The sequence below is a fragment of the Odocoileus virginianus genome, chromosome 16 (assembly GCF_023699985.2).
Source record: "Odocoileus virginianus isolate 20LAN1187 ecotype Illinois chromosome 16, Ovbor_1.2, whole genome shotgun sequence".
NCBI classification, from domain to species: Eukaryota; Metazoa; Chordata; class Mammalia; order Artiodactyla; family Cervidae; genus Odocoileus; species Odocoileus virginianus.
In genome coordinates, this window is record NC_069689.1 from 16455218 (window position 1) to 16475566 (window position 20349).

Consider the following 20349-nt stretch of genomic DNA (forward strand, 5'->3'; position numbering starts at 1 on the left):
GGATTGATTCACTCATTCATTTATTCATTCATTCATTCAAGAAGCGTCTCAACTTATACACCAGGCATGGGTGGGGTGAGGAGGGTGGCAATCATGTAGCAACCACTCTACTTATTAGTTCACTCGTTCATGTGTCTGTCCATTCATTCATTTCTTTGACCAAAAACATGTAAAGTAATTTATCTGATCCACAAAATAAAGTTTAAAAGTTTATAAACAGAAGAATCTGTATCAAATTCAGCTGGCCCTCAGTATCTACAATTTTTGTATCTGTGGATTCAGATAAAAAATATTCTCAAAAAATTTCCTGAAAGTTTCAAAAAGCAAAACTTGAGTTTGCCATGGGGGCAACTATTTACATAGCATTTACATTATTAGGTCTCAGTGGTAATTTAAAGATGATTTAAAGTACATGGGATGGTATGTTTAGGTTATCTGCAAATACTGCACTGTTTTATATAAGGGACTTGAGCATCCATGAATTTTCTTATGCACTGGGGTCCTGGAATCAAATCCTCGAAGATACTGAGGACAACTGCAATATTTTTGTGAAAATTGACCCCAGGGGAAAGTTAATATCCAGATATGCAGGCCATGGTTCCACTCATTTGTTAAACTTGGCCTTCACGGTTAAGGAATAGGGCTTCCCTGGTGGTCCAGTGGCTAAGAATCCACCTGCCAATGCAAGGGACATGAGTTCTATTCCTGGTCTGGGAAGACTCCACAGGGCATGGAGCAGCTAAGCGTGGGCACCACAACTATGGAGCCTGAGCTCTAGAGCCCTCAAGCTGCAACTGAAGTCTGCCCGCCCTGAAGCCCGTGCTCTGCAACAAGAGAAGCCACCTCTATGAGGATCCCAAGCGCCATAACTGGAGAGAGCTGATGTGCAGCAGCAAAGATGCAGCGCAGCCAAAATTCAATTCAGTTCAGTTCAGCTGCTAAGTTGTGTCCGACTCTTTGTGACCCCATGAACCGCAGCACACCAGGCCTCCCTGTCTGTCACCAACTCCCAGAGTTTACCCAAACTCACGTCCATTCAGTCGGTGATGCCATCTAACCGTCTCATCCTCTGTCGTCCCCTTCTCCTCCTGCCTTCAGTCTTTCCCAGAATCAGTGTCTTTTCAAATGAGTCAGCTCTTCTCATCAGGTGGCCAAAATATTGGAGTTTCAGCTTCAACATCAGTCCTTCCAATGAACACCCAGGACTGATTTCCTTTAGGATGGACTGGTTGGATCTCCTTACAGTCCAAGGGACTCTCAAGCAGTCAAAATTAACTCCCTGATTTTTAGGGTGTAAGGAAGTATTTTCCGACAGAAAAGTGGAGAAGTGAACTGGTTATGAGATTCCTGTCCCTCGCCCCCGCCCCACTAAAGTGGAAACCCTGAATATTTGTTGTGGTGCCTGCCCCTTTGTGTAAGAACCTGTTCAAGAATCTGTTAGTGATAGGATGTGGCCCCTCTTTTAGCAGATTAGAGTGTTTTCCTCTCCTGCATAAATGTACAAATTCGTTTTCAAATAAAAATTCACCCCATAAGCAACCTGTGCCAAGGACTGGTCTTCATGGTGTATCTGGTTGGAGGAATCGCAGTAGTTTTCAGGCGAGGTAGCAAAACCTTCCTCCAGCTCATCAGATTTTCCAAGAGCCTGAAAATACATTTACCAGGGCTTCCTGGCCAGAATCTCAGAATATCTGTGTGTTTTTAGTTTTTCTCTAAAAGGTTAAGATTTGAAGAACTGGGAGTGTTTGGGCTCTCTAGGTATCCCATCCCACAGTTGGTGAGCTCTGATGGCCTCGCTTCCTGACACCAAACCGAAACCTGTCATCCTCTGGCTCCTCACTTGTACCCACTGAACTTTCCCCTTTTCCATAAGACAAGCTCTGGGATCATGGAAGCCTGATCTTGGAGATGTACTGAGCACCTCATCCTGGGAGGCATTCAAGTAGATGCTGGATAATTGCCTCGATGGCAAGATTGAATGAGAAGCTGCTCCTGGTATTTTTTTTTTTTTTTTACGTATTTGTTTTATTTTTGGGTGCCCTGGGTCTTTATTGCTGCAGGTGCTTTTTCTAGTTGTGGTGTATAGGCTTCTCACTGCCGTGCCTTCTCTTGTTAGAGAACACGGGCCCTGGGGCTCAAGGCTCAGTAGCTGTGACATGGGCTTGGTTGCTGCTTGGCATGTAGAATCTTCCCAGACCAGGGATAGAACGTGTGTCCCCTGCAGGTGGATTAACCACTGGGCCACTAGGGAAGTCCTATTCTTGGTATTTAATAGCCTCTCTATGCAGAACATGGGCTGCCAAGCTCGCTGATGGGCAAAATAATTCTGGGTTCCTTGTGATGCTAAGAAAATGGGTAGGTGGGGGATTGTTCACCTTGGACAAAATTTAATCTACTAAGAAATTTTACCTACAGGTAGCTCTGTTTGATTTCTTTAAACCTGTTATCGTTTAAGCCTACTGATTTCTTTAAACTTGTTCCCATTTAAACTTTACAAAAGAAGAAGAAAGAAATGATTGTGTGGAGTTGTTTTTCTGCTCCATGCTTGCTCCCTTGGATTCTTCAGACAAAGTGGATATTTAGCAGGGGATGAGGAGGGAGAGGCAAGGTGATAGAACCTGATTTGCAAAAGGCCAGCTGCTGAAGAAGGAAAATAAAGGCAAGCATGACTTTAAAATCTGGTTGCCCCACATGTGATTTTCCTTGTTAGTTTTGGTGATGGGAGGAGAAAACCCAAGTGGCTTTCTCTGACTTGTAGGGACCAAATACTCAGTGTTTTTGTTTTTTTTTTTTTTAAGTGCTTTTAATTCCCATCTATTTTCTGTCCCATCCACACTGCCACTGCTGTTTGCTTTTTCTTATAACAGTAAAGTAAAAGTGTTAGTCGCTCAGTCATGTCCAACTCTTTGTGACCCCATGAAATGTAACCTGCCAGGCTTCTCTGTCTATGGGATTTCCCAGGCAGGAGTACTGGAGTAGGTTGCCATTTCCTTCTCCAGGGGATTTCCCTGACTCAGGAATTGAACCCAGAGTTCCTACATTGCAGGCAGATTCTTAACCTGAATCTGAGCCACCAGGAAAGCCAGTTTAACAGTAAGCAGAATGCAAACAACCCCCTGCTCCTGAAGCCCGAAACTGACTTAAAAGTTGGGCTGTGAAGGGTATGGGTTTCTTAGGTGACTCAGTGGTAAAGAATCTGCCTGCCAATACAAGGAGACACAGGAGGCATGGGTTTGATCCTTGGGTCAGGAAGATCCCCTGGAGGAGGAAATAGCAACCCACTCCAGTATTCTTGCCTGGAGAATCCCATGGACAGAGGAGCCTGGCGGCCTACAGTCGCAGAGTCGGACACGTCCAAGTGACTGAGCACCCAGGCACATGAGGGGTATGGCCACCAGCAAGGTCTAGAATGGCTGCTTAAATCAGGCAAATCTTGCAGAGGCTTGTGAACTCTCAAGCAGGGCTTGGCAAGCTGCAGCCCACTGGCTGTTCTTATAAATAAAGTTTTATTGGAACACAGCCATGACCATTTGTGTATCACCTTGGCCAGTTTCCAGCACCACCGCAGAGCTGACTAGTTGCTGAAGACCATATGGCCTGCAAAGTCTAAAACATTTACTATCTGGCCCTTGACAAGAAAAATTTGCCAACTCCTAGCAGGGAGCAATAGTTCTCAGCCTTGGCTCAGCATCAGGATCACCTTGGGAGCTTTAAAAATGCAGATGCCTGGGCCCGCCCCCAGGGATTCCAATTCAGTTAGTCTGGAGCAGAGCCCAGGCATCCAGATCCCCAGGTGACTGGCCTGTGTAGCCAGGGTTGAGCGTCAGGAGTCTAGTCTCAGTGGGGTTTTGTGAGATTAGTGAAAATGAAAGTGTTAGTTGCTCAGTCATGTCTGACTCTTTGCAGCCTCATGGACTATGGCCTGCCAGGTTCCTCTCTCCACGGGATTTCCCAGGCAAGAATACTGGAGTGGGTTGCCATTTCCTTCCTGACCCAGGAATTGAATTGGGTCCCGCATTGCAGGCAGATTCTTTACTGTCCAAGCCAGCAGAGAAGCCCTTTGTCAGATTACAGAACTGGAATCTGCCATTCCACAGGGTTTCTACCCAGTGTGAATGATCTGACCTTGACCTCAGTGTCAGAGTGCAGTCCTGGAGTGCTGGACCATCACGGCTATGGCATAAGGGAGACATGTAATGCCAAAATTCCTCCAGTGACCCTGGGAACTAAAAGTCCCTGAAGAAGGTTGAGGGTGATCCACATTACCTCGGGGTGTGTGTGTGTATACACACTCAAGCATGCACACACACACATGGGTATGTGCAAGCGTGTACATTTAGATGGTTTGTATATGTAGATAACTTTTATCTGTTTTCAAGCACGTGCATTTCAAAGAGGAACCCGAGGTGTGTGAAGCATTTGTGTTTGTCACCTTGGCAGCCTCTTGCCTCTCAGGCTAATAATTAACGTGAAGTGTTGGGGACACTTCCAGCTCCGGGAGAAGTTGACACCTCTTGTCTTTCTCCATCGTCGTTTTCAGTGTTACTTCTTCTGCTCAGGGTAGGAATTTAAATTCACGCCAGTGTCAGTTTTCGTTGGCAGGTGAAAGGTGTAAATGGGACTTTCGGGGTTTGTTCTGTCCCTGGCAGTTTTTTGGCGGTGCCAGGCTTTTCCCTAGTTGTGGTGCACAGCCTTCTCTGCGCAGTAGTTTCTCTTGCTGCAGAACAAGAGCTCCAGGGCACGTGGGCTTCAGTAGTTGTGGGACCTGGGCTCCATAGCTGTGGCTCTCAGGCTGTGGAGCACAGGTTGAATAGTTGTGGAGTACAGGCTTAGTTGCTCCGAGACATGTGGGACCTTTCCCCATCAGGGACTGAACCCATGTCCCATGCATTGGCAAGCAGGTTCTTATCCACTGTGCCACCAGGGAAGCCCCTCTCCCTGGCATTTAAAGCAAATATTACTCACCTTGCGTTACACTGTCTTTGCCTCTCATGTGGCTCCCAGGGCCTTCTGCCCTCTTTCCCCGCCCCAGCAGCTGTCCCCTCCCGCCCTGCTGTCCAGAACACAGCACCCTGTCTACTGCCTGGAATGACCAGCTCCTCCTGGTTTCCCTTGGACTTTCCCAGTCTTAGCGCTGGTGGTCCTGGGTCCCTGGATCCTCCTCGGTCCAGGGCAAACCAGGACAGCTGGTCACCTTAATTCTAGAGCGTCTCCCAGATGATTGGCCTTTGCACGGACATAAAAACACTGGCATTTGAAGGGTGAGTGTGGAGCTTTATTAAAGACAAGTGTGCTTCAAAATACAAATCAAGGTCATGTGTATCAGTATAATCTCCTTTTTTAAAAATAGCTGAACCCAAGAAGTTAAGCTAATTGTTATTGCTAAGTTGCTTCAATCATGTCTGACTCTCTGCAGCCCTTTGGACTGTAGCTCACCAGGCTCCTCTGTCCATGGGATTCTCCAGGCAAGAATACTGGAGTGGGTTGCCATGTCCTCTTCCAGGCGGTCTTCCAGGGATCGAACCCATGTTCCTGTGGCTCCTGCATTGCAGGCGGATTCTTTGCCACTGAGCCCATTAAACTCAGTTTGGGAGCAAAACACCAGGAGGTCAGCCTGTATTCTGCTGTGGAGCTCACCAGGGTGTGAAAGCTATTCTTCCTGAAGATTCTTCAATAAGATGTTTGCTTGGAAGGGGATCCGCCACCCCAGAGAGGTGCCATAGAGAGGATGCTGGCTCACAGCCACCAGGCTAGCCTCTTCCTCAGCTGTGCCCCCAGGATCCTAGGCAGGTCATTTCCCCTTCTCTGAGACTCAGTTTCCCCATCTACAAGGGAAGCACCACTGCTCACCCATCAGCGTTGCTGTGAGAATTCAGTGATGGATGCAGAGTGTGTCTCACTGTGTTGGAAGAGGCTGCAGAAATGTTAGCCACAGGGGCGAGTTCAGGTCCCAGGAATCACCGTCTCCGTAGAATGGGAAAAGAATATGTTTCCCTCTTCCTTCCCTTCCTTAATCTCTCCCCCACCCCCCATCTTTCTCTGTGGGCTCTGGCAGAGGAATCCTGTGAGGACGAAGTCCGCATTCTTATTTTCCATGGTTGGGTGTAAGCATCAGGCCTTTTGCTTCCTGGATAGGTGTGTAGTGTATAAACAATCTAAGGTGTCGGATACCACTTAAACCTCCGTCTCCGATTCAGCTGGATGCTTCTGGGCAGTCTGCCTGGCTTGGTCATGTCACCTGGCCTGCCCATCTGGGTGGGTGTTAAAATCCTTTTTCCCAACCTTGGTTTTTATGACGGGCTGGCGTCATCTATCGTAAATCAAGGTGGGCCAAGGTTGAGCACTGAGGTTAGACAGAATCACTCACAGAAAAAGCTAGAGTGGGTTTATTTTTTTTTTATTTCAGTTACAGGCACCAGTCGTGAATATATATATATACACACATATAGCTTAAAACTTAATTTGGTGTGTAATTGGGACTAGCTCTTTGGAGCCCTGGGTTATGTGTTTTAGAGCAGCTGAGAAGCAGGGGCATGGCAGGGCAGGACGTGGTATGTTAATTGGTGGCCTCTGGGACCTGTGAGAGAGTTGGATTTAAGTCCCTGGTTCGAATGAGCTTGGCAGTTTTATTGGGAGTCTCTCTGGGCGCAAACTGGGGAGACCACCGGTTTGCGCCAGCTGGAGCCAGGAGTTGCTCTTGGCTCTGATGCCCATCGGAGCATCGCTGGCCGCACCAGGGACAAAGGCGATGGAGGAGGCAGAGAGACAGTGAGGGGCCCCTGCCCACTCAGCCGGCCAGCCCCCGCATACTGTTTGGTAGGAGTTGCAGGCTTCCTCAGCCTGTGGTCCCAAGGAGGGTTTTACATTTTATTACCAAAGTCTCGATAAAAGGGACCTGGGTCAGAGCAAACATTGGGGGAGGAAAAACAAAGGAAATTAAATGCAAAATCACCGCTGACAGCGCAAACCACATGGAGGCCTTGGCTTTACCACCGCCAGAGCCGATGGGGGAAGTGGCCCCCAGGAGTCGGAACCGAAGGCTGCTGGCCTGGTATTCCTGAAGCCTGGCTCCTCTGCTGTTTGAAAAGAAATTGCCGTTTAATTTGTTTCTGAGTTTTATTTCTCAAGTGAACCAGCATGGGGCCATGTAATGAGGTTGTGTTTCTGGGAGGTGTTGAAAGATGGGGGAAGGAATGAAACCACAATGGAGGAGGGGGGCGCCCCTTCTAGGAGCAGCCGGGGGCTCCCGGGGGTCCTTGCTGGGCAGGGGGGCAGGCAGGGGCCCCCGAGAGCTGCCTTCTCTGTGTGATGTCCATGGGGCAGTGGGTGCCCTGGTGTAGTCTGATGGCAGTCCAGCTGAGAGAGAGAGAGGGATGTGTCTCTCCCAGCTGATGGAGAGAATTGGCACAGCTCAAGGGAGCCAAGGTGATGGGGGGTGGGAGGGTGGGGGTGGGCAGGGATGGTTACTTAGGATGAGAAGGGGTCTGAGCCATGGAGAAAAAGAAGGATATTTGACAAGGAGAGTGGGTTTCCCATCCAGTGTAGGAAGTCAGTTCAGACCAAAATGGGATAGTGAATGAAAAGTGTCTTAGGATGTCACTCATATGAGGTTGGGCAAAAGGTTTCTGGACCTGTCTGCTATTGGAGGAACCCCTCAAGACTGTCACCAGTGGGGCTGTGACTTCCCCTGGAGCGGAGATGGCCCTCTGGACAGACCTGGGTTTTGCAGCAAACAAGGCCTGGGGTGTGGGAGCCAATGCAGGCCAGGTTCCTGCCGACCGGCCTCCAACCCCACAGGAGCAAAGCTTGAAAAGCACAGGGCCTCCAGCTGCCCTGCCCACCCCAGCCTGCTGGACAGAGAGGGGTGAGTGGGGCCCTCAGAGACCTTCCCACTCTGGGGACAGAGGGCCACCGCCTGTCACGCGGGCGGCCACTCTCCATCTCTGTAGAAAGCTGTCTGTGGGGTCCGCGTTTGTGTCCCTGGGGTGCTATGAATGATGAGAAGGGGTGAGTCTGTTCACTGAGCTCCTCTGTGTCCCCAGCACACACACACACACACACACACACACAGAGGCATCATCTTTTCATTTGGTCAGGGTTGGGGGGAGTGGCGGCGGCATAGTACAGAAAAGAAACTCAACTTCAGAAGAGTTCAGCAGCTTGTCAGAGGTGAGCAGTAACACCCAGGCTGCATTTGTTCAGCACACGTGCTGGGCCCGGCCCTGGGCGAGGGCTTTGAGTTTCTGGAGATGCGGCCACAGCTCGTCCATCCCAGCCGCCTCCCTCCTCCCACCCAGGCAGCGCCCTTGAAGCTGGAAACAAGGGCTCCCAGCCGCCCCCTCGGGATGGACGTCAAAGGCTCAGCCTCCCCTGTGGGATTCCGGTCTGCGGTCCTCCTAGGTGAGCTCCAGTTCATCTCTTAGATGTATCAGAGCAGCTGTATGAAATTAGCGACTTAAAGCATCATCAGGAAGAGCATTTTTGACAAAGCAGGAAAGGACTCTTGTTACTGCTGCCGTTATAAGCATTATCGCACTTATCGATCAGGGCCAGCCCGCGACATCTCAGGGTCTGGGGTGGTGCCCATGGGCCTGGCTCCAGAATGCTGGCTCTTTCTCCTCCACAGGAAATGTCCTACTGCTGTCTCTACTCTGCCCCAAGATGATCAAGGAATTATGTCACTTGTCTCTTCCCAGGAAGGCCCCAGTTCTCCAGCTGTGTCCTGTCATCACCCCCGAGCTGATTCAATTCAGATGCCCAGGCCCCAGTCCCAGAGAGTGTGACCCAGTAGGTCTTGGCTCAGGTCCAGGAATTAGCATGTTGACTCTCACATGCTCTTAATATCAGAAGCTCTTGATATTAGGGATCCCTGAGCCGTGCTTTGACAAATACTGAGTCTTTAGGTGATCACGTTGCAATTGTGTACAAGAGCACCCACGTGGATTAACTCTGAGCATGTGTGTGTGTATGTGTGTGTGTAGTTCTAAGAGGATGGACATTAAAAAGTCTATAGCGGTGATCCCTGGGTGTAATGAGATTTCAAGAGGTTTGAGATCTATTTCTCTGTACTTTTCTATATTGTTTTAATTTTTTTAAATATATATAATGGGCATATAATTTTCCTCAACAGATAAAGTCATCAAGTCTTTCCCATGGGCAGGGAAGAGCAGACTATTATAGAGGAAATATTAACTGTGTAGGAAGTAGACTTGGGGGAAATGTGGACCTACGGCAAGAAGGCCACAAGTGTAAGTGATGTTTTAATTCCCAGAGCCTGCATCTCTCTTTTCTGTGGTGTCCAACTCCTGAGCCTGCCATCGAGAAGGAAGGAATGTCACACCTCCTGTTTTCAAATGGCCTGTTCTTGGCAAAGCCGGGGCCAAAGTCATGCCTGGGAATTTGGGACGGTGGGCTCGAGAGAGAAGGCTGAGCCGCCCCTCTAGTCCCTGTTCCTAGAGCCCCACCCTGCCTCTCCGCCCTGTTCCGCGCACGGGCACCCTGGCTGGCCAGGCAGAGCCAAGATGGCGATTTTACAGTGCTGTTACGACGCTGTTGTTGTCCAGTAAACCCACACCAGGCCCCACAAACACTGCTCGAGAAGGCCAGACCCTTCTTGAGAAATGGTTTCCTACACCTTTACAACGTGATAGGTGCCGTGGAAAAAAGGGGCCGTTGGATTTATGGAAACTATATAAAGTTTATAGAGTCTTGGCAAGCCAGAAGGAGAAAAAGCCTGTGGGATGGGGGTGGGTACTTGGAAATGGAGAAGGCCCTGAAAGGGCATCAGGCTTATGTGTCCAGACACCAGACGAAATACCTCGAGGGCATGCGGTGGGGGGAGGGGGGCAGCCTTTCTGTAACAACTGTTGGGGGCGCCCTGCAGGCAGGCCCCATTTGGTCTTCAGGGCGTCCCGGTGAGGGAGGCACAGTTTCCCCCTTCCTGGAGAGGGGAAGCTGAGACAGAGGTGTTCGGAAAGTTCTGACCTTGTCTAAGGTCACACAGAGAATGGCCTAAGGGCGTGTGGCTCTCAGCTGGGCCTTCTGGGGCAGGCTCAATTCTCTCACTCCATCACCTGTGTCCTGAGTGGCGTGTCCCAGTTTCAGGTACAGAAAATACGGTCTCTGTACCCTATTTTGGGTTGGGACCGTTTGCTATTTGTGACTGAGTTTCTTGGTCCCCTGGTGTCTTCAGGCATCACCATGCTGTCCTGTGGCTCCCCTTCGCTCTGAAAGTTGATTTGTGCCCGAATCACCCACGGACCTTGGCAGTGAAGCCACCCAGAGGTTGGCTGTGGATCAGGGTGGGCTAAAATGCTGTCTTTGCCTTTCGGGATCCCCTCTGTGTCCCACGTCTATGGGGGATCCTCTTAGGGCCCCCAGAGGAGTCCCCTGTGGAGTCTGAAATCACCTCCTCCGAACCCGGCAGCCCGTGAAATTTCTAATTCACTTTTCCTTGCTTGTGTGCCTTGCGGCGTCCGTGTTTTCTCTCCTCCTTGGCTGTAATTCTTGGGGTGCAGGTTCCATGAATGCTTAATTCTTCATCTGTGATTTTGCCCACAGGCTTGGGCATGGTTCCCAGCAAGTAGTAATCACCGAATAAATATCAGCTGGGAGGCTGGCTGGCTGGATGAATAGATGGATGAGTGGATGGATGGATGGATGAGTGGATGGCTGGCTGGCTGGCCTGGTGGGTGGGTGGGTGGATGGAGGGATGGATGGACAGACAGACTGATGGGTGGATGGGTGAATGGATGGACAGATAGGTGGGTGGGCAGGCAGAATGATGAGCCATATATATAGACTAACAGACACCCACTTCCTCATTTGCACCCTTCCGCACAGTTAAACTAACAGCCTACGCCTGGTTCTCTTAGGCTTTCACTGAATGCACTTCTGTTTCAGGAGACAGACTTTGCTCTCTCTGAAGCCATATGGAGAAACCAGCCTGAGTGTTTGAATGTGTGTGTAAATACTTTACAGTCCCCATAAACTTGTTTAAAGACAGGTGGGGGTGAAGGTATAAACTGGGGCAGCCTTTTGGGAGGGCCATTTGGAAGTAGCTATTAAATTTTTAAATGTGCCTACTACTAAGACCCAGCAGTTCCACTTGGAGTCGTCAAGCGTAAGGAATATATTCACACGTTTGTGCACAGAGACTCACATACTGGGGTGCTTGTACCTGGAGCTGGTTACTGCCCTGCTCCACACAGTGAAAAACCAGAAACCGCCCATGTTTATCCACAGCGAGAAAGACACAAAACTGGGGGAGACCCACACTATGGGAAAACCTGCAGCGGCAGAAAGCTCTCCTGTATTCTGGAAAGTTCTGAGACTCTGTAACTCATGGCCCTTCCTGCCTCATTGCCATCAGCTTCTTTTCCTTTCTCCCTCCCTTCTCCACCCACAAAACAGTTTGCTGGAAGGAGATCTTTCAACCTGATGCCTGCTAGCCAGTGACCTTCCCTTACAGAGAAGAAGGAGTATGAGAGAGAAGCAGTTATGTGTATAATTACTGTCTGCTGGCTCTTCAATTAAAAAGATTGAAAGGCACAATATTAAAATTTGATTTATGGGCACCACTATCTACCTAATAATGAGGCTGGGAGGAAAAAAAAAGAACCACAGTCGTCGTTAGAAAAAACTGTAGCCTTTTTTTTTTCTCTGCCAGGAGATAAATTGCCTCTCATTTTCTTATTGCTAAAGAAATGTGAAATGGTTTTAAGCATATGTGATATGTTCTTCCAATGAGTTGAAATCCAGAACTTAGTAATTTAGGAGTCATCTGGCTCCGACGTTTCCAGGAAGCTTCCTGAGAGACGTAGCAGCTTCAGCAACGGGGGCTGCTGCCACGGTCCACGGGGCTCCCAGACCCAGACTGAGGCACAGGTGCCACCGCTGGTCACAGAAACTTCCTTCAGGTCCCCGGGCATCAAGCCGGCTGATGCCACAGAACCTGGGAGAGAATGGGAAAGCACCGGCTCTAGTTCCAAGTCCCAATTTTGGGGCCTATTCGTTCTCTGATCCTTGATTTCTTCATCTGCAAAATGGGAACCATACCCTTACTAATTGCATGATGCTGGGCAAGTGCCCTGGTTTCCCCACCTTGAAGGTATAATAGCCCCTCCCTGAGAGGGTTGTAGGAAGGATTAAGTCAATGAATCTGTGTAAAGTGCATAGTTGGGTACCTGCCATGTAGCAAGTGCTCAGTAAATATTTTTTACAATCGTCTTCATCAACACTGCAGATGCCTTTGTCATAGTTTTTGGAAGAGTTGGAATTCAAACCCAAGTCTTCCAATTCTAGGGTGCTGGCTGATGAGGGATGGATAGACAGATGCTTGGTTCTGTCTCTCTCCAACTGATGCCCAAGGCAAGTCAGGCTACTTCTCTGAGCCCCTTGGTGTTTATCTGTAAGATACTAGTTTCTACTTTGCAAGGTGATGTCAGGTTTAAAGATTGTTGGAAACAAAGTGTCCAGGACACAATTAGTTCTGGGCAGACAGATGGTAATAACCCTTGAAAAGGATGATCTTACCTTCAAAACCTATTTGGGAGGCGGTGGTGGGGAATGCTGTCCTCGGGGAGGAGAAATCTGTGTCTAGTTGGCGCCCTCCCACCTCACTAGAGCTGTGCAGAACTCCCCTGCCCCAGGAGTGGGGAGGGGAGAGTGCAAAGTATTCCCTGGCTCTGAAAATAATAGCTGCAAAGAAGAGAAAAAGGAGCAGCCATCGTGCCAGAAACTGTCGAGCTTGACCTGCAGGGTCACAGGTCAGTCTCACTGTGGCCTGGTGGTGAGCCAGCCTTATCTTCACGGGCAGATCAGATATGGGGACAGGCGACTGGCCCAAGGGCACAAAGCTGGAGGTGACCAGGCTCAGAGTCCAAGCCAGGACTGTCAAATTCTTTCCGCCACACATTGCCGAGCCCCCTCCCAGTTCCTAGTCCCTGACTTCCCCTCCTCTCCTCCATCCCAGCTCTTCTGACCCATTTCTGCGGCAGGGGTGTGGCACCATCGCCCAGAGCTTTAAATTTGTATCTTCCCACCAGCCCTCCTGCTGGAGAGTCAAACGCCCCAATGCTCATGTGAGCTTGTGCCGACCATTTTGTTCTGTGTGTCTGAATTTGTGGATGTTTAATCTGTTTAAGGTGCTTGGGGTTGGGCTGGAGAAAATGGATTCTAGGTGCTGCCAGCGCCTTGCCAACCCTGTTCTGAGAAGGTTTCCATACCTATGGGACTTCTGGGCTCTCCATCCTACAGAGATTCCATAGACTCTCCCCCTTGGGAAGAGGGCAGGATTTTGCACGTATTTCTTTTCACCCAGCTAATGGCATCTCTTTATTTTCAGTTGAGAGGGAGAATGTGCAGAAGCGGACTTTTACTCGATGGATAAATCTCCATCTGGAGAAGGTAAGCAAGGCACTTGGGTTGTTAGGTGATCAATGCTTCCATAACTGGGTACATAGTTCAGTAGCGCAGTGAGGACAGGAGGGGGATGCTCTGTGTTCTTGTTGTGTTGGTGTTTTTCATTCATTCATTTAAATGTTTGTTGAGTGTGTTCTCATTGCTGAGAATCAAGTTCAGTGCTGGGAACAATCCCTTGGACAGAGGACCCTGGTGGAACCTGGCAGGCTAGAGTCCATAGGGTCACAAAGAGTCGGCCATGACTGAAGCAACTTAGCATGCACGCATGCACACACACTTTGAACGCAAAGACACGTAAGACACGAGGTTCTGACCTTGTGAGGTTATCAGCCTAGCTGGGGAAGGAGAGGGTCCATCTTTAAATGGGAATCGATGAGCAGAAGTTAGGAAACATTCATTGCTGAATAACCCAAACATGGGATTGCAGGGGGATCTTGACTTCTAGTCTAGAGAGGTCAGGGAAGCTCTCATTAAGACCCATGTATAGGTATTTGGGTTGATTTAAGCAAGAACTCCTGACACTTTTTCACCAAGCCAGATTGCCTGGTTCATCACGTAAGGCTGCTATCGATCAACAGTATTATCTGCTCGTTTTGGTGCATCAGACACTCAACTCCTTTAATCCTCAAGACAGCCTTCCTCATGCTGTTCCAGAAGCCTGTAGACATTGAATTGTGTCCCTGTAATCCCACAACTCTCAGAGAGGAAAGCTCTTCCTTTGGCTTCCCTTGCATATTCAATTTGGTGGCCCCTCTTCTTCCAGGGCACCCCCGTTTTTTTTTTTTTTTTGCTAACGTTCTCTGACCAAGCAACGTCCAGCCATATTTTGTCTGCCAGCCTCTCAGGCACACAAACCCTAAAACAAAAGTGTCTGAACCAGACAGAAGGATGAGCAGCGGAGGAGGGGCAGGATGTGAAATGGATAAATGAACCATTCAGAGGCATAGAAATCCAAACCCTCCTCACCACTAGCTTAGCCTCCAGGGGGAGGACATTCTAAATTGCCCCCGGGGCTGGGGAAGGAGAGATTCTTTTTCTCGTTTACAAGAAAGCTGATTTATGAGGATTCATTTTACTCGCTTTGCATCTTCTTAAATTCCACGATCTGGTTCTCCCAATAGACCCAAGCAGTAGTCTCGCATGTTTCACAGCTGGCGGCGATATTCAAGGATTCCTCTTCAGTGACATTTCTTCTTTCTTCTCCTCTTAAAAGGCACAAGGGTAATATTGATTGCCCTTAAGAGCTCTCCCCAAAGAAAGGTTCATAGAGGAAAATCACTAAAATGATTAGAAAGCAGAGAAAATAAATGTGGCATTTTAGGAAGTGGCGCTCTTGACCCACATTCTAATTCACGTAGTGTGAGCTTTAGTCCTATAATATTTCCCCAGTAGCTGCCTGACCACCCACACTTCTGCTCCCCACCTCTAGAATGGGGTCCACTCAGCCCAGGAGGTTCCTCAAATCTCCAGGGCAAAAACTCTCTACATCACGGATGAAGCATTATAAATTATTTGCCCGTTGTTTTGACTATTGGTGCATTTTCGGCAGTGTTCATAAAGTGAAGTGTTATTTTTGGGAAAACAAAGGAAAACTGTTCCCAAAACCTGAGTTCCCCGAACTCCTAAATTAATGCCTGATGTGTGTCAGGGTAACTGGAAATTCCTCCTGGTGGACGAAGCTTAGCCAGGGCATATTTCTTTCTTTCTTCCCTTTTATAAATTAAAAAATAAATACAGAAAAGCACGGAGGGTTAATAGAGCAAATACTCATGCACCAACTCAACCCCCAAATGAATCTCTGTTAGCCTTATCACATCCAGAATTTTCTTTCCGGCCACGCTTCTGCCCCTGTTTCAAGGCAGGTGGGTAGCACTCACTCTGAAGATAAATCAGACACCACTTGAAACTGATGCCTAACACACAGGGCAAAATTCACAGCCGTGTTTCCAACCTTGAGACTTTCAAGAACAACCTTTCATGTAAAGGAAACCGAGGAACTCCTCAGGGAAGTGGGCTTAGCTGCAATTTGAAGGCTGTCAGAAATATTTACGGACTCTCTGGCTTCTGGAAAAAATCCTTAATTTACCGAAGGAGTTAGATCATGAAGAAACCCCTGGGGGTGCTGTTTACTTGGCCATACCAATCTCATGAAGCCCACGGAACGTCTGGAACCCCGAGGAGTGTTTTCACTGGAGTGGGTTCAATTTCTCCTCTTGCCATCATGCGGATGGCTGCCAGCCAAGGCCCTGCTTTCCGCTGCTGGGCTGGGGCTCTCAGAGACACTGTCAGTGGGAACGACCCTCCTGGTTCAGCTCCAAGGCATCGCTCGGCTATGCTCGGGGCTGGTAACTAGAAATGCTGTGAGTCCATCTATCAGGGGCTGTTTTTGTTCGGGTCTTGTGCCGTTTCTGCCCCATGTTAGCAGGAATAACATTCCCCTATGAGTCTTGGTAACCTGATGCCGTCGTGCTCCGTGTGGAATGTTCCTGAGGAGCAGCGGGGAGTTTGCAAAGAAAATAATTTGCCTCTGGGTTCAAAGTCGCTCTTGCCCTTGAAGCAGAACCCTCTTCTGTGCACCTGTGGGTGGAATTGCCCTGTGTTTTGACTACCTAGGGGTGTGGGTGGGGGGCTCATATAAGAGGTCAGGAAATGCCACCTTCCTGAATGGAAAAAGAAAACACAGGCCCTCCGAGGCTTTCACAGGATGGGAGTTCCCTGAGAAAAGGGTGCCCGGGCCACAGCTCCAATAGTTCCCTGGCTCCCTGGCTGGTGACAGCAGCCACCCCCTGCCCTCACCCCATTAATCCCGTCTCCAATGGGAACCACCCCCATTCCTTGTACCCAAAAGCAGAGAGAGTGAGTACCCAGCTGAAATGTTCTACTGCTTCCAAAGATTCCAGTACCAAAAAGTAAATAGAATTCATGCTGGTTGTTGTTGTTGTCTAGTTGCTAAGGTGTGTCTGACACTCCATGACCCCATGGACTGTAGCCCACCAGGCTCCTCTAGCCATGGATTTCCCAGGCAAGAATACTGGAGTGGGTTGCCATCTCCTCCAGGGATCTTCTCAATCCGGGGATCGAACCTGCATCTCTTTCATTGCAGGTGGATCCTTTACCACTAAGCCCCCGGGGTAGCTCCATTCATGCTAGGGGGGGCGGGAGGGAGGTGGTAATTAAAAATGCAGGTTCCTGGCCCCTGGCCCCCAAAATTCAGTAAGTCCTAACCATCCTGCATTAAAATTTTTATCGTTTGTTTAGTCAACAGAAGCCTTTCTGTAGGCATAGTCTTACCTGGAACTCTAAATAAAAACCACTAAGAGCTGATGAGGTAAATGTAGTGGGTTGGTCTCCTTTTGGAACCCCCTCCCCCCAGTGGGGTCCCTGAAGCTGCTCTGCTGAAGCCTAGGGTTGCGGGGAGCATGGTTTGCAAAGCCCTGTGCTGGGACAGCTGACCAACAGGTTCCTGCTGGCCCCACGCACCCCAGGCCACACCTAGCCAAGTTCTGGGTGGACAGGGCACGGTGTCCCTCAGACCTCCCCAGGTCAGAGAGGAAAGCAGTTGGGCTTCTGGCTTTTTCCACCTGGAGCCTCCTCCGGGAATCCCCGGCACAACCTCTGCCTATGCAGCGCCATCTCCAGGGAGAGAGGGTTACTACCTCCTCGGATGCCCATAGGCAGCTCTGGATGTTGCAGGTTTTTTCCTCCAGATCACTGATCGGCTACTTTCTTTCCCCCTCTTCTGCAGTGCAACCCACCTCTAGAAGTTAAAGATTTATTCATCGATATACAAGATGGCAAAATCCTAATGGCTTTGTTAGAAGTCCTGTCTGGGAGGAATCTGGTACGTATCTTCCAGAAGGGTTGGGAAGAGATAAAAGTCAAAGGTAAACGCTGCCCGTAGTTCTTTTCCATCCAGATCTCTATGTCTGTACATATATCTGGCCATCCATAAGTTCCTATGATGGGAAACTTGGGAGGGTAACATTCCTTTCTCAGTGACTAAGACTGATATAATCATGTATAACTAAGCAAATATACCTTAGCAAGTAAATAAATGCCCCATGTTTTCTGTGAGTCCAAAGCTGAAGATTTTAACTGGATCGAGAGTGTTTAGCGGGCCAGCCATTCAGTTAACTAGAATGAGAGATAAGATTCAGGAATATGGACAAGACCCCACGGCTAAAGCTAGATACACAGAATTCTGGAACCTTCTTGTGAGTATGGCTGAAACTGAATTGAGCCAGCTGGTCTTGAGGTTCATTCCAATTTGGAACTCTGCCAACGTGCTCCACACTGCCTGGTTCTGACGTGTGCAAGTCAGTCCTGTCTCCCTGATTCACCGAGCAGTGTTGAACAGCTTCAGCACTGTTGGCATTTTGTTTCGTTTTGTTTAATTTTTAATTTATTTACTTAGTTGATTGCACGGACTCCTCATTGCTGCAGGCTTTCTCTGGTTGCGGTACTTGGGCTTCTGATTGCAGTGGCTTCTTTTATTGTGGAGCACAGGCTCCAGGGCACATAGGTTTCAATAGTTGCAGCTCCTGGGTTCTAGAGCATGGGCTCAGCGGCTGTGGTACCCGGACTTAGTTGCTCCCAGGCGTGTGGAATCCTCCCGGACCAGGGATTGAACCAATGTCCCCTGCATTGGCAGGCGGATTCTTATCCACTGTACCACCGGGGAAGTCCACTGTTAGCATTTCGGGGGGGGTAGTTCTTCATTGTAGGGGCTGACCTGGTCATTGCCAGATGTGTGACAGCATCCTTGGTCTCTCTCCACTGGGTACCGGTAGCACCCGCAGATGTTACAACCAGAAATGTCCCGAGGCGCTGCCAGATATTCCTTGTTTTGGGGGGGGGGCATCCAATGATCTGGTTTGAGTACCAGAGGTATCAATTTTGAGAAACGGGCTCTAGAGTCCAGTGTTTGATTGGTCCACATGATCCAGTGTGGCTGATACGAAAGTGTCTCTGTAGGGCCCCAGCTCTCCCAAACCACAGTTCAGCCCATGCCGACCTCCCTGGGTTTGCTCTTAACGCTAGGTTTAAAGTCAAGAGCTCCGACTTCAGTTCTCAGCTCTCAGGCAGCTGGAGTCTTCCCCAAGCCCTCACCCCTTTCTTGCCTTTCTTTTCCCAGTAGTCACCTCCAAGGGGGCTGTGCCAAGTGACGTGAATTCTTATGAAGGGCAGACCCACTGTGGTGGAAAGAGTACTTGGTTTCTTGACTGATCTCACAGTGGGCTGGCAGCATAGTCCTTCAAAGGCTTCTTGAAAAAGCATATTCTAGTCCCTGGTTCTGTGTTGCCAGCAGCCCAGGCTCCCACTTTGTTGCCTGGGCACTAATCGGGAGCTGCTATAGCCTCGGTGGGAGGGGAGACTCTGCTGGGAGTGTTTGATCCGGGAGTCCAGCTGGGAACAGCCAAGACCTCACCCGTGAGCTCCCCTGGCAGCTCATACCATGTGCAAGGGATACCCACTGGCTTGCCCGTTAGTGTGAAGCACTCACCCCAAGGATCAGGGATGGGCTTCCGTTTCAGGATGAGTTTCCTTTGCCAGTGCTCCTAGCGTGTGCAACAAGCATTGTCAGAGTTTTTGCTTCTTCAAGCCCCTTTCTCTCTTCCTCTTTGGGTTTCTCTGTGTCTCTCTGTGTCTGTCTCTTTCTTGGTGTCTCTGTCTCTCTGTGCTTCTGTCTCTGTCTCCATCTCTCTCTCCCTCTCTCTCTCTGACGTGGGATACATGTCCACCAAGTCCTTGGCCAGAAAACAGAAACATCTGTGGCCTCCAGGGAGGGTTTGCCGGATGATTTAGCAGCTGCGGGTGACGCTCCCGGCTGGCGCTCTCTGCCTTGACAAACGGCATCAGCGCAGAGAGGAGAGCATGTCACCGACAGTCTCTGGGGGAGGGAGGCGTATCAAAAGCCAGGAGCTGGGTCAGAGAGGGAAATCTGACAAATCTGCCCCCTGTTTAACCCCCGGGTTCCCCTCCCTCACCAGCTCAAGTGAGTTTGGCCCCAGGAACCATAAATAAGGCGACCCTTGGGGACCCCTGAGACTGCGGTTGTGTGTGCCGGGGCCCCGTGCATGGATTTGGATGGGGTCCATGCAGGCTCTGCTGTGAGCCCCGTCCTTCCCTTGAGATTCATGTGGAAAAGGTAAAGAAAGAAGACAAGCGCCTCCAATGGCACTGCGGGGATCTGAGTGCCTGTCTGGGCTTAACTGTTGTGCCGTCCTGTTTTGTGTTACAGCTACACGAGTACAAATCCTCATCCCATCGTATTTTTCGGTTAAACAACATAGCGAAAGCACTTAAGTTTTTGGAAGATAGCAATGTAAGTATCTGAAACACATCTTGTTCACAGAGCCTCCCCTGAGACAAAAAAAGACATGATTTGAAGTCTAGTGCTGGTCACAAGAGACGCGGGCAAAGGGGTCCCTGCTAAGACAGTCAGATGGAACAAGTTGAAATGTTAACGGAGCTCCATCAGTCGAGATACAGCTAATCCATCAGGCGAGATGCAGTCCCTGATTCCCTGCCCACCCGCCCCTCCAGCTCCATCAGGATGGAAACTCCGGTGGATGTCTGGGTGTGGGAAGGGCAGAAATGTTGAGTGGCTCTCAGATGTTCAGAATGTAGTTGACATTTTCCTTTTCACTTTGGGGGTTAAGAGTACAGTGAAAAGCTAGTGCTCTGTGACTACCTAGAGGGGTGGGATGGGGCGGGAGGTGGGGGCATGGTTCAAGAGGTGGGGAACATATATATATGGCTATGGCAGATTCAGGTTGATGTATGGCAGAAACCATCACGGTATGGTAAAGCAATTACCCTCTAATTTTAAAAGGAGTACAGTGAGCATGTCAGGGTGTAAAACTTGTTCTTAGCACTCAGAATATGGCAGAAGCAAGGCAGAGAAGGGGGCTAACTGAGCCAGAG

General features: G+C 49.4%; 1 protein-coding gene across 5 annotated transcripts in view; it reads left to right on the top strand.

Moving 5' to 3' along the window:
• Positions 1–20349, top strand: part of CLMN (calmin) — a 123421-nt gene that overhangs the window by 66684 nt on the left and 36388 nt on the right. For all 5 annotated transcript variants that reach the window (XR_011491763.1, XR_011491764.1, XM_070477886.1 and 2 more), the window contains exons 2-4: positions 13346–13407; positions 17168–17263; positions 19664–19747. Coding sequence is in view for 3 of the 5 variants with exons in the window: in XM_070477886.1 (XP_070333987.1) it covers positions 13346–13407; positions 17168–17263; positions 19664–19747 (242 nt within the window). In the remaining 2 variants the exon portion in view is untranslated. The remainder of the gene's footprint in view (positions 1–13345; positions 13408–17167; positions 17264–19663; positions 19748–20349) is intronic.